The sequence below is a fragment of the Lepidothrix coronata genome, unplaced genomic scaffold (assembly GCF_001604755.1).
Source record: "Lepidothrix coronata isolate B3197 unplaced genomic scaffold, Lepidothrix_coronata-1.0 Scaffold185, whole genome shotgun sequence".
Classification (NCBI taxonomy): domain Eukaryota; kingdom Metazoa; phylum Chordata; class Aves; order Passeriformes; family Pipridae; genus Lepidothrix; species Lepidothrix coronata.
The window spans coordinates 174,386-188,794 of record NW_016690365.1 but is presented as its reverse complement, the minus strand read 5'-3'; the positions used below and the strand labels follow the sequence as shown (position 1 = coordinate 188,794).

General features: G+C 39.6%; 1 protein-coding gene across 21 annotated transcripts in view; it reads right to left on the bottom strand.

Moving 5' to 3' along the window:
- The window catches only part of MPDZ (multiple PDZ domain crumbs cell polarity complex component), a 107,927-nt gene that overhangs the window by 43,672 nt on the left and 49,846 nt on the right, over positions 1-14,409 (bottom strand). For 17 of the 21 annotated variants that reach the window (XM_017830901.1, XM_017830903.1, XM_017830908.1 and 14 more), the window contains 3 exons: positions 13,564-13,687; positions 7,582-7,780; positions 4,876-4,917 (listed from right to left, as the gene is read on the bottom strand). In XM_017830901.1, coding sequence (XP_017686390.1) covers positions 4,876-4,917; positions 7,582-7,780; positions 13,564-13,687 — 365 coding nt within the window. The remainder of the gene's footprint in view (positions 1-4,875; positions 4,918-7,581; positions 7,781-13,563; positions 13,688-14,409) is intronic. The other 4 variants (XM_017830907.1, XM_017830922.1, XM_017830918.1 and 1 more) reach the window with 1 other exon arrangement.

Sequence of the window (14,409 nt, the reverse complement as noted above, 5' to 3'; positions counted from 1 at the left end):
AAAAGACAAGGGGAAAAAAAGTCTGTCTACTCATACATCACATTGTTAAAAGAAAAATTAACATATTTCCCCATAGAAGAGACAGGAAAAAAAAAATCTGGACCACTTCACAAAGATGTGTAAGCTGCTGAGGAGAGACTCTTTCAGCTCTGAGGCTCGAACCTGGAGCTGTCTCCTGTCTGTCATTCCCTGACTGAAATTCTCTGTCTGACTGTATCACTTCCCCAAAACCCAGAGACCTCCTGAAGAGGAAAAGTGAACTTCTAAACCATTAGGGAGTCCCGAAATGCAAGAGCAGCTAGAGAGAGAAAGAAAGGAGCTGAAAAACTCTGAATCGTCCTGAGAGATGAACCAGGACGGAATGCAGAGGAGGTGACCGTGCCCTCTGCTGCTGCTACCACGCTAGCAAGCTCAGAAAGAGCTCTGGTAAGACTGAACTGAAAGCTGCCTTAAATGCTCTAACCCAAGAGAAGTGAAGGTCTCCAAGAAAAATCCCCCAAAACCTTGGACTCGGGATTGGAATTTCCACAAAATAAAAACAAAAATCCTGACTGCCATACTTAGTCTGCTGCCTCAGAAAAATGAAGGACACTAACCAGTGCCACAAAAAACTGAAATGAAGGAACTGTGGCCTGAGGAGTGACAGAAAGACTCTTCTCTTTTCTTCTTAGACTTTTATTGAAGGAAAAGAGGAATTCAATTCAATGTAAATATATATATGCGTGTATAAATAAACCTTCATAAATATTTTCCCCTTCCCCCAATAACGAATGGCTGTGTTTTGTCTGAAAACTCTCCACATGAAGTGAAGAAGATATCAAGTCCATACCATCGATAAACCCTCTCACAGGGACAAACTGTTGGAGGGGGGCTTGAACTTAGAAATTAGATTCTTGAGAGTTTCAAACCACCACACTGTCAGACCCTGACTGCCACTGATTCTCCCTCTCACTGGTTCTCTGCTGGATACAGCAAGCATCAAACAGCAGCTCAAATGAACTTTTGTATGACTAATGCTGTCAGTTCAAAGCACTCTACCAAAATTATCCTAATGACCACATTTAGTTGTCATCTTTGTCTGTGTCCCAGCACGTTCCCTACCTCCTCTCACATTTACCATATTGTCCTAGTTAGGACAACTGAGACCAGTTCATCATGGTATGGGTGTAACCCAAAACTGTGTATTCTATAGCCTTCCATGCCATTTCCCAGAAACTGTTGTCAATAGACCATTTACACCATCTGCCCATAGAGCCTGACTCCTCAGGCTATAAACTAGGTGTTAAGAGGCCTGTGAGATAGGAGGATGCTCTTGTCCTCATACCCTTTGTGGAACTCCCTGCCCTGAGGGAAGGATTGAGCATTCCTGCCTGAACTGGAGGATATATAATCTTGGAGTCTTGGAACATTTTGAACCACTGGTGGGATCCAGAGGAAGACTGCAGCTCATCGCTCTCAACCAGACTTAGACCACCACCCTCAACTGGACTGCAATCACCACTTTTGACCAGACTGCAACAGTTCTCCCACCAGCAGGTTTTTCCCCTCTCCCTTTACTTTGGACTCAAGCGGGGCCCAAGGAACACCACTTTGTTCATGCCCCAGGGTACTGGGTTATATATTTGGGTTTTGTGGGTTAGGACCAATTGTTTGTTTTTATGATTGTACTTACTGTATTATTTTAATAAATTGTTATTCTGACTTATAAACTCTCCTCTGAGTTGAGTTCATTTCCCCTGCTGGTTAACTCTTAAACCAGCACAGATATCTAGAAAAGTGCAAAGAGGGTCATTATGAAAGTGCTGAACAGAAGGAACTCCACAGCTCTCTAATGGAAATTTCTGAAACATCCATATTATCACCAGCTTTTCCTTCAATCTCCTCCAGGTTCTACTTGGCCCTTTTTTTCAAGCACTGAAGTGTTACTGTGCTTGACACAAAGTATTTTCCTTTTGAAGTGGCGGGAAATTAGCATACACTAGAAAACAAACACTCAGCAGAAGGTCACTGACTCTTATCTGCCTTTCCTGAGGCCATTCTAGCACTGGGAAAGACTAATGACATGCAGCAGTTATTCTGTGAAGACCCAGCAGTGAAACATCAAGAAACAAGAGAGGAAAGAACTTTTGAAAATAATCACTACTACTTCTTAGCCACCTCAAACTCCAGGTGTGTTGAAATATAGCAAAATGCTAGTAGTATGCTCACAAAACTCTCACAGGTCAAATGCTGATGCAGAAGCTCCACCCAGTAAGCCCATAAGAATACTTTGCCTCTACAAAAGCTACAACATGTGCAAGTTGCATTTCAATGTAGGAAAATGTAACATTCATTAAGTTACATTCATCAGTTTAACCCCAATCAAGTTCATCAATTTTCACCCTATAAAAACAAGTAGGAAATAACGTATTTTCCCTTGGCAGACAGCTGCAGTAAAATAACCCAGAACTGCAAACAATGTTTCTGCTGATTGGAAGGCTCAGACAATCTCCTTTATGCTAAACTGCAGCTGTTCTAAGTATGGAAAGGAGAATGGCACACTCCTACAGAAGAAAGGGATAAGCCCAGATCCAGCCTGGATGTATACAGCAGAATGTGATCTCTGACAGTACAGTGACCAGTATCTATCAACTCTTGTCTAGTCCTTTTGTGCAAGGGGCACACGGCAAGCACGGCAAGCAATTATGCAGGGTGCCAAGGTTCAAAGGTAGTAGTAGTCCTTACCTCTCGTATGTCAGCATTAGAGGTCAGCTAAGGGTGAGGCAAACCATGTGCACTCCAAGTTCTGGGATATCCTATTGTTTTATATGATTTAGTAACTGATATTGTGCTGGAACATTTAATAGGTATGACACAAAGGATGCTCTTAAAGAGCCTCATACGCTACTTAGTAACATCTCCCAAAAGCTGCCTTACCTTCCCTTTCTGTGTACAGCACAGGAGCTAAGGAGAGAAGTTCACTCCACCATTTTTAAAAAAAGCATCTAAAATTGAGCAATTGAATTACCTAATTGATTTCCACAGATGGAGTAAAATTTAGATAGTCTCATTGGGAGTTGTTACATATTAGCTCTTTGGAAAAATACATTATTTCTATTCTAGCGCTTAACTACGGTTTGAATAGCATATTTTAAAGCACTCAAAGGAACATCCAGTGTGTTTTTAACTGTTCATTCTTATCTACAACTAAATTTCAGTAATGCTTCAGCTATTTCACAAATATAAACCAGAACACTTACATTTTGCAAAAAATAGCATAGAAAAGAAAACTAAATTACATGGATCAAATACGCGAAACGTTATATGCTGCGTAGTTCACCTTTGTTTCTTGCTCATGATTTCCAAAGTTCAGTTAATTGCAAAGGTTTCCCTACCTGCTCTTTTTATCTAAGCTGTATTATTGATGTGACTGTCCTCCTCACTCTCTCCTTTTGCATGTTATTGTAATGAAAAGTTATACTTAAAAAACCTCTCTCTACTGTAAATTACAATTTTAGGAAATATGTATACCAGAAAGTAGTCTTTGCTATGAGGTATTCAACCTGATTCTGCCTTCTGTAACACTTGGCAAGGTCACATTGTATTAAAGACCTTCAATTTACATGAGTTTTTTCCCTGTTTAACATGAGCAGACGTGCTTTTCCCTGTACTCATGAGCAGACAGTTATAAAATCCATCACTTGCTGGATTGCTACTGTAGCTCACTTGGAGGTCACAGTGAGGTCTTATGATATCCAGCATCATCCTGAACAGGTCAGCCTGTGACTGGGATGATGAGGGGCCCAGAAGAAGTGCATCGGGCTCCTCTGACCGACTCTGTTGAACCTTGTGCTGTACAGTGGAAATAAAAATTCACTCTGGCACCTGAATGGTTCGTCTGCAAAATAGACTGGCAATTGCCTTGATACAGTTACAGGGAAGACAGTAAGAGTAAAAAATGCCAGAAAACAAGGATGAAGACACAGAAAACAGGAAACAAGTAAATTACTGTTTTACTTCTGAGCTGTATTTCCTAGCAGCAAGGAAAGTTGAAGTTCAACAACCTCAACTGAAAGTATATGGGGTTTAACCATCTCCTCTCTTTCACAGTTGTATAGCTTGAAAGAGAAAGTGTTCTGGTCTTCTTTCTTGAGAGATATAACCACTTCTACCCCAGAGGTATGTACTAGCAACTAAAGCAGTGACAGTGGAAACACCAATGGTTGTACATATGAAAGTATCTTGTGAATATGACACCGCATGCAGTACAGAGGAACATTTATCACATGCTTGACTTAACAGCCACACGAAACCTTGAAACACCAACAAACCAAGTAACGAAGTATGGAAAATGTTCAGGACACATTACTCTAACAAACATTTAAGGTTTACTTTGAACCTCTTTATACATGAAGTAAAATGTAAGTGCCACAGAAAATATGACACTGAGATTAATCCAGATATCAGTACAAAGTACTCATGCCAATTCTAGCAGTGAACCTTGTACACATACACACACATGCACACGTGCTCTGAGCACATCTTGGGTGGCTGCCACAGATAAAATTTAAAAATATTAGCCATAATTTTTTAGAATACAGGTATTTTCATTTCAGACTTAAAAAGTATGCTCCAATCTTCAAGTTGAAAACCATACATATAAATACGAGTATACACACACACTCATATCCTTTTTTAATCAAAAAAAAAAAATATATACATCCACATGTGCAGCCACATGTGCATGCACACACGAACATACGCAAGGAAAGAGAATATGTACCTATATCTGGATATATCCCTGACATTACTATTGATGTCATAAAAGCATGGAATGATTTTAGAGACAAGTTGCAACATAGAGCCATAATGAGTGTCTGAATTGCCAATACTCACACATAACAGAGGGCCTGATCATCAGCAGGTGCTGGAGAAGATCTAGAATGTGAAGCATACGATGCAGCATCTTTTTACAATGGTGTTAACAAATGTTAATGTCTCATGCTGAATGTGAGAGGTATATTTATGTAGTTAAAAGTGTGAGCTGCTTTTTTTTTGGCCTTTTTTTTCCCATTCCACCTCTGCTTCATCCCAGAAAGCATCTGCCTTTTATTATTGTCTATAGCAGTGATTATTAACAGGCATGGAAAATGGAATTGCAATCTATCTTACTTCTTGATTAGGAATTCATCCCCACACTTCAGTCAGGTGAATTCTAATACACCTCTAGTAATTATCTGACAGATGTTACAAGCAGCTGCTGCTGAGCACAAAACGCTGGCTATTATTACAGAAATATAAAAGCTCCTGGCAAGGTAGAGTGAGACATGGAACAGAATGCATTGTGGTAAGGCCATACATCTGGTTTACCACACATGAAGGGGAAAAAAATTAACTACCCAAATCTGAAGCTCAGATTGCTGGTTCTTGACCTATTCAAAACAAATTTCCTTTAATAAAATTTAACAAAGCCATTAAATGGTCAGTAATAATGGCTTTGTATTTTGTCTGCAAATACTGTTTGCTGCTGAAATACAGCTTTGACAGTAAAGTATTCCTACTTAATCACTTTTTGGGGCAACCTCCTAGCCAAAAGAAGCTCAGTCTAAAAGTCAAGGTGCCAATATTGCGATAAGAACAGAGAAGAATGATATCTCGATGGTCACATCCAAGTGCTAGTGTACCCTTGCTTCCCAAGGAAGACACTAAAGAGATCCAATTTAAATATTTGAAACGCTGGCCCTTGTATCACAAATGCTGCAAGGTGATGCACCACATTAGCTCTGAATTGACATATACAGATGTGTGTGTTTGTCTGTGTGTGTATCCCTCCCAGAAAACATGAATTATCAGGACATAATGCTCCTTATCTACCATTTCTGATTTGGGACATTATCCACTCACTTTAAAACCTTATTATAGTAATAAAATGAAGAACATAAATACAAAAAAACCCCACAAAAATCTTAATTAAAAATATGAATAGCATCTGCCCCTTTTCTACAAAATCTTTCAGAAAGAGGATGCACTTTTCTCTGGAAAATCTGAATATTCACATCTAAGGCAAGATTTTAGTATTTCCAACGTATCTGCAAAAGACTATAAAACAAAACTTAAGTCAAACAGTGTAAAATGCAGCAGCTATAAAAGAATAAGCACAAATAATGAACACATCTGTATTTGATCATGTAACTACAGCACTAATAAAGGACTCCTCATAGAAGAATGGTGCTGCAGCAGTTGTGTATCTAAGCAGATATATACGCACACATGCACATGCACATACCAACTGATATCAGTCACGACAGTAAGAATTACAGTTTGGAAGCCTACAATAATAACCAAGGACACATTTTATCAACACTGATTCATGTCAGTATATAAATACATGACAACATTGACAATAATGTAATTCATTATATGAGCATACCCCTTTTTTTCAACAATATTACATTAAATCATAATCCTAAAGGCATGACAACTATGGGGCAGACAATTAAACCTACAACCCACAGTGAAGGTACTTTGACCACCTGTTCCCGAAACGCCAGGTCTCTTTGAAGTAGAATACTCCTGCAGAAATATGGAATGCCCAGCTGTCCAATCTGAACTGATAGAAATCACAACTACCTGGAACCACACTGGGATTGGACTGATCTCCTTCAAAGCCACCATCTTAAATAAGTAGAGGCTTTCTATTACCCACAACTCCATTAATCCCATTTGTTTATCTGACCCAATCCATGTTACCATAGGTCTGAGAAAACCAGCCACTAGGTTTTGAAGTTGCAAAGCCAGCATTGGCATGTCTACAGCACCATCCACAGCTTCAGGAACAAGCTCATTTCTAGATGGTGCATGAGGGTAAAGTTAACTCCACAACTAAGAGAGCAAGAAAGAAGTGTACTTTGAGGCAGAGTTAAAATTCTGCACATTGTGTGAACTTGAGAAGAAACTTTCTTATCAACTGGGTATCTCAAAACTTCTATTAATTACTACACATTTAAAATAGTACTCCCAAGAGCAGATATTTATGCACAAGAGCAAGAGTTTCTTTCTATGTACTGATAAAAAACTGGAACTGACTTCAGAAAACAGGGTGTTTCTGCTGTTTGTCACAGATGTACTGATATGTTTTAATCATTATTTTTCTGCATTAACATCATATGTCATACTTTCTGTCTGGCAGTCAAAACCAAAACTCATTGTAGAGATCAAATGAAATCACTTGTGCAATGGCCAGGATAGTCCTCCTTTAAGAACCACAAACATCTTGAGGAAATAATTATTTTCTTTAGAAGAGTAATGAATGCAAAATTCTGAGTAACCCCATTCTTTCAGTAAAACCATGCAGAACAGTAATGATGATGCTTACTCATGACAGTAATTTTCCTAAGAACATCCAAAGTCTCACACAAGTAATTTTATCTTTGAAATTCATGAAAATGTAACCTGAAGGTGAATTATCCAGCTGAAGCTGTAACTTAAAGGTAAATTCATGTGTAAAAACATACAAAATTTTCACTTAAAATACTTGCATAAATAACCAATTTTCAATTATTAGCTTTTTCCTACCACAATTCAACATCTGTCTTTACCTACTTTATATCTGGTCCAATGAGTGAATGCCGTCTCAGCATAGCCCGGGCTTGTGCATTGGTTAAGTTAGTGGTTGACTCTTCATTAATGGACAGGATGCAGTCCCCCACACCAATCCGCCCATCACGACTGATTGAGCCTCCATGGATGACGCTGCGAACTATCATTCCCAAGCCATCTTTATTGGAGCTTACTGTCATCCCTACAGTGAAAACACATGAACCCATTAATGTCTTTGAGCCTCAGCTCTGGGTGCCAAGACAAGGAAATGAAACCTGGGCCACAGGGGAGGTAAAAGTCAGTCAGCCAACCTGCCAATATCAGCAAGCCTATAAATGTTGCTCTTACTCTCCCTTGCATTCCCTTGCTTTCTCCAACAGGAGACAGCAATTACAAATAGCAATCACAGTACCTTTACTTCACCTTGTTATCATTTCACATACTAGGCTCTACATAAAAAAATTAAGACAGTGGAAAATTTAAGCAAAAAATAAACAAAAAAGGTAATTGCTTCAAATTCACCTCTTGTGATGGTTCACCGAGTTTATACGTTTCAGTTTAGTTTATGATGATTCTCTTTGGAAAGAGGGTGAAATGATTAAACAGGTAATTAGGAGCACAGGCCCAATACAAACAAACACTTATTTTCAACAGAAAGCCTGAATCAGATCTCACTGAGATAGCGACTGCCTTACCACTCTCCTAGGTGGGCCACAGCTTAGGCCCAGAAGACTGTCCTCATTTCTGTGAGAGTCTGTGCTTTGCTTGTGGATACAAGCAAAGCACTATTTGAGTTACACCACGGTCCCACCTGTGGCACAGCAGGACTCCAGTTCTCTATATTTACAAATACCCTTTAACGCCACTTTCTTCTCACTAATGGGAAATGAGACAGATATTCTCTCACCGCTCCTTCCCCAGGGGGAGCCCACAGGGACTTACTTGTGCTGGGCTTCACATGTCTGTGAATGAATTGTCATGCATGCATGAATTGTCACAGTTATTTGCAGGGCGCTTGGTGCTCATGAAACAAACCCTGGTAACAGTTTCAGGAAAAACTGTTCTTCACTAAAGCAGTGGAAAGGCAGCTGTAGGTTCAGGACCCTTAAGTCTACCCAGAGGACTTCCACTATATTACTACTGCCAAACATGGTACTTTTCTTTGTGCACTAACACGAAAGTTTTCATTTGCTAACAAGGTAAAGCCACTGAAATAAGAGCATCTTATAGAGGAGTATCTATTGGAGAAGAAGGCAGTGACTACCCCACTGGGTTCTCCTGGTTTCCAATGTAAAACATCAGGCCAGCAAGCACTGGGAGTGCAGCTCTATGTCTGCAAGTGCTTACCTTACTGTCTAGACTGTGAGTGGACAGAAGATGATAGCTACCAGAGAAAAACCTCCAAGAATACTAGCTAAATAAAGTCCAACAATTTATATACAAACATGGCTACAGAAGACACAGTCTGAACTCTTTATTTTGTGAACTCAGACTTGGGAAACAGACTGGTTGAACAGAGTTTATAAGGCAGCTGTTAATTCCAGGCTACCCAGGCTCAGCCAACCATACAAACATCTGACTATATATTTGTCTCAGAAAAAAAAAAAAATAAAATCCTGTAAACATTTAAAGAATAACCATAATTCAGATATTCATTTGAGGGTTTTAGGGCTCTTTTCAGAAAATAAGAATCTTTTAATAGTGCTAGTTCCTCACATCCCCTTGCAGTTGAGATCAACATAGTTGTCTAAAGTATGAGAAGGTAGCCCTGACTAGTAAACTGCTCAATAATGTTCTTAGACATAGTGATGCCTTAAGCCCCTAATGGTTTTTTATTTTTCTAATACTTGTAAGACTTGTAAGTTTTATAAGTAGGTTTTAAAAGCAGAAACCCCTTCCTTCTTTGTCCCTTGTCCCTTTCCCTTTCTCCAGTACCCTTGTTTATACATTCCTTAACCTTCTTACCCCATTCTATGCTCCCCATATCAATCCTACTTCTGAATACAGCAGAAATGTTTAGTCTTTTGTCAAGGCAAGGCCTAGATGGTTGATAGAACAGCATATCAAGGCCTAAACCACAGAATAGGTCAGGAATTAGGTAACTATGTACCCTTTGTGCTCTGATGATGGTGAAGATGGGGTGAATGAGGGGTCCCAAAATACACCCCAGACTCATTTCAAGGAGGTGGACCCAGGGCAGACCAGAGTAAAGGCCACAGGGTGGGCACATCTGGGATTGGATGGATGGTGTTATAAAATGTAACCTTTCAGGTACGGCCGGCGCGTGCGTCGTATACCATCTACTGCCTTGGCAAATAAACCCTTTCTTATCTCACCCCTAATTAACTGCTCTGGAGATATTTTTTTCAGCACCAAAATACAGCGGCAACAATAGGAATACATGTACTTCGCTACTTTGGTATGTGGAAGTCAAGGTCTAACTTTGGAAAAACTGTAAAACCCATCTTCATGATGACCCTTTATATTAAACTGCTGAAAGAATATGGTGTTACTACTGACTGGAGATTTGTATGTATTATTTGCCAGTTAATAATGTAGGTGTGGACAGGTGTAATTTAGAGATGAGTGTATCAGATTTGTAATACAGACACAATTGCCACTGATTTATTCCTTGCTACTAGAAAAAGCAGAGGCAAACTGTATATCATCTACTCCTCAGGTCAGTAACATTACAATACTAAGCACATCACAGGTGCCATCCCGGGGTGAGTGCCCCATTTTTTACATTCACATGTTCCTTCCAAGAACCATCTCTTGACAGATCTGCTCATATAGATTTTATTCAGTCAGATCTGAATTCAAACATAACTGCAATAAAGTGATCTCCACCAGAATACAAGCAGTGTGCACAGAAAACTGCCAAGGAAACAGGTAAAATGAGGTTTGAAATTCTGAACCTAACTTAGCTGTCTGGTTAAGACAGTAACAAACATGCATAACTGAGGGTAGTGTAATAGCACTTCAAAAAAACCATGACACGGACCCGTACAAACCCCTCCCCTGTTTCTATGCTGACATCATCATTACAAATCTGTAAGGCTGATCTCACACTTTGGACAGCTACTATCTCAGGTTAAAAATGCAAATACCACTGGTAAGTTGCCAAATGATTTATACAGGACAATGGCATTTCAGCTCTTTTTCTGCATTTGGGTGCTGTCTTCTTAAAAAATCACAGTCAAAATGTTAGCGTTCCAGCTGTGGCTGGATTTGAAGAGCTGTTGCAAACTGTAGGTGTCAGAGACTGAAACAGTTAATGATTTACACATTCCAAGATCACTAAAACACTTTTGCAAACTGAAAAGAAGCAGCTGCTCACCCACCAAAGCCCAGCCCCCCCAATACTGCTAAAGGATTAGATAAGTGCTTGCCATTGTCCAGCTATCCTGAGTGCAGATGCCTGCCTGAGGAAGGGAAGAGGCTAAGAAGAGGCAAGTCCTGCAAGGTGGAAAATCCCTTTTATCATGCCAGTGTAATGCCTTTACATGAACTCTGCACATCTAGCCTGGGCTATACATCTCAAATGTTAGACCCTGATGGACCATGATTGATGCTGGTACAACAGGCAGCTGCAACAGTCTTTGGAGATGCTGGAGGCTCATGGCATGGCCCATGACACTATCCATTGTAAAACTCCCCACCCTGGGGAGCTACAAGGTGTTCTCATCTGAGAAGAAAGTGTATAATAACTCATAACTTCTTTGAGTTTTGAGCCCCAACGGATCAAGATCACCACTTCAACTAACACACGGACGCTGCAACTGCCAAGTTTCGTTGCTGGATCCAACAGGCGGTGACTATATAGATCTTTCCACCTTTATCCTTTCTTTCCCTCTCTCTCCCTTATGCATTTCCTTAAGTGCTATCTTTATGCTCTAATGATTGCTATATTACTATAGATGATATTGCTGTAGATGCCGTGATACTGCTATGCTTTAATAATAGGGTTATATTGCTATGCTTTAATATTGCTAAGCTTTAATAGTCATATTGCTATGCTCTAATGTTGCTTTATTGCTATAGATGCTTTAATATTGCCATATTGCTACAGAATAACACCCAAACCAGCAACATATCTGTTAACCTTTCAAAACAAAATTGTTCCAAAATAAACCTACATATATATGTATTCAAACACCGATTATTCAGTGTCATTTCACTCTAGTCTACCCCAAGGGACTTATTAGAAAGAACCTGGGTTATCCTCCCCTTTCTGGGGTAGGTAGCAACAATGGTGACACCGTTGAAAAGGAAAAAAGAAGTGCCAGTTCTCAACTGAAGTAACTGATGCAGCTGCAGCTTTCAACATCATTCTCAGCTCTTGATTTATCTCCTTTGCAAAAATGAAAGTTAAGAGCAGTGCAGCCATGTGTATAAATTGGTCACTGTGCCCACGCTGCTTCCCAGGCCAGAGCATACTTAGCCTGGAAGAAAAAGACTGGTCCAAAGCCAGGAGAAAGCGATATTCACATTCATATTTTGTATATATGAATAGAGATCAGTATTATTTTCATGCATATAATGTCTGCCAATGTGGACCGTCTTCCAAATTTGTATTTTCATGCTTGACATCAAATTTGCTTTGTATGTTCACTGTACTTAAAACACTCAAACAAATAAATGAAAACCTGCTTTATTGAATTAACAGTTTTTTGCAAGGAAAACCTTTTTTACAAAATCCAGATGCTTGGAAGTGCACTGTGACCTGCACTTTATACAGCCTGGCAGTGACAACAGAAAAGGCAGTAGCTAGCCAAGCACGTCATACCAATGAAAGGTAAACCTTAGACTTTTTCCACAGTTTTATATTTTGGAGACCTTGATTTTAAACCCAATCAGTTCCCAATCCAGTTTGAAGGATGGCTGTATCATGAAGGTGACAGGTGGCAGACTGAGCATCTAGTCATCAGAGGGCAGTTTATTCCAGGTGAAAGAGTCCACTGAAATACAGCACCACAGCTGTAAAAAAAACAACACCCACCTCTGCACAGCAGAGGAATCCTAAGTGGGAACTGTTTATAAACATCTGGTTCTGTGGACAGCCCATTTTAAAGCATTTGTGGAGTTTTTGCAAACAGCCAGCACCCACACAAAGTAGTGCCCTACCAACTCCACAGAGTCTTCAAGGATGTGCAGCTGGCTGGAAGAAGCAGCATCAGAAACCTAAACCAAACCAAACGAAGCCACAAATGGGAAGGACGCACCACTACCTCTCAACAAAAAGCCTTTCCTGCACTGGCTCTGAGAAGGTTCTGTTTGTGTTCTCCCCTTCGCATTGCCAAGGGCCACACCAGAGACTAGGACAGGACAACAACAAACATTACCATCTGTCGTGCCTGTTTGCTCCAAAACGTGTCTCTAGTCAGTATGGTCAGGAAGCTGCAGATCGCAGATATTTAAAAACTCTGAACTTCATTACAAAATGATAATATTGAGCCAAAAATACTACCTATTAAATTAATCAATTACATGATTTTTCAGAAATATTGCAGCACTTCAGATACAAGTATGAACTTGTAGCAAGGAAGTGAACAGCTTGTTTAGACCCTTCTGACCATCCTCAGGAAGCAAGATCATTTCGTGCTTGCAAACATTTGAAATTCTAGTCTGAAGTTCTTTGGCCAAAGTGTTCTTCTATGGCACTCCTTGGCTACTATCTTTTTTTTCCACTATATTAGTACAGACATAAAAAAACAGTGCATTAAAATTGTTCTGTTAATAGTTTGAAAGACTAACCTTCTTTATGGGAAAACAAATTCTCAGTGAGACTGGACACTTCACTTTTGTGTCCACAGTGACAGCACATGGATTCAGTGCCATGACAGTCAAAAAAGGCAAGAGCAGCAAAGAACGAATATCCTATCCCCACCAAGTGGAAAATATTTAGTCTTTACTACTAAAACATACAAGGAAAATGGAAAGCCATATTCCCTACAACGTTACAGAAAATGTTAGCTAACTCACCTAGACTCGAATTGCCTTTTGCAATTGTGATAGTCTTCTCATACATGTTTTTGACTGAATTTGGGATTGTGAAACTTCCCTCCAAAGATACTGGGCATCTCTTCTCCATTAAAAGCAATTGATCCTAACACAAGGGAAAATAACATTAGTTCAGAATACTGACATAAAAATAAAAATATAATTGGTCATACTGATCTCAACTCACTTTACCTTACACAAAAGCTATGTGCATAATTAAGACAGATTCCTTACACAGACATTGAAAAAGTCAATCCATCAAAGATCAAACGAACATACCCGAGGTTTGTGTTTTCATTCAGGTAATATACCAAATCTGTCACAAAGTATACTTTTAATTTAGAAACATTAGTTACACTCTTAAAATTAGTAGGATGAATTCAAGGGCTTCAGACTTGTTCACCACAGATGTCTGACAATCTGCCAGTACTAAAGTAACGAATATTGTAAGAAATTGCAGCTCTTTCAAGCATTCTTAATAAATCACTGAATGGAATAAATAAGAAACACGTCACAGTGACTATCATATAAAGATTATGCAGCATCACAGGTCAGTTTGTGAGCTGACCTGCATAGGCCTGCATGAACACCATGATGCAAGACATTCATACCACTCCGCCTCGGCTTCCTAGGCCTGTTTCCAGCTGGGCACCTCCTTCTTGCACTCATGTCCCTGTGAAAGTTAATAGGGGATAAGAAAATCCCCCTGTCCTGCCCAGTGGGTACACTGTGGTCCTGCAGTATCTAACAATATGAGGTTTGAGCAGACTTTTATACACCATTGTATTGCCAGCCTCTCAGAAACTACTATCTTGATGCCATAAATTA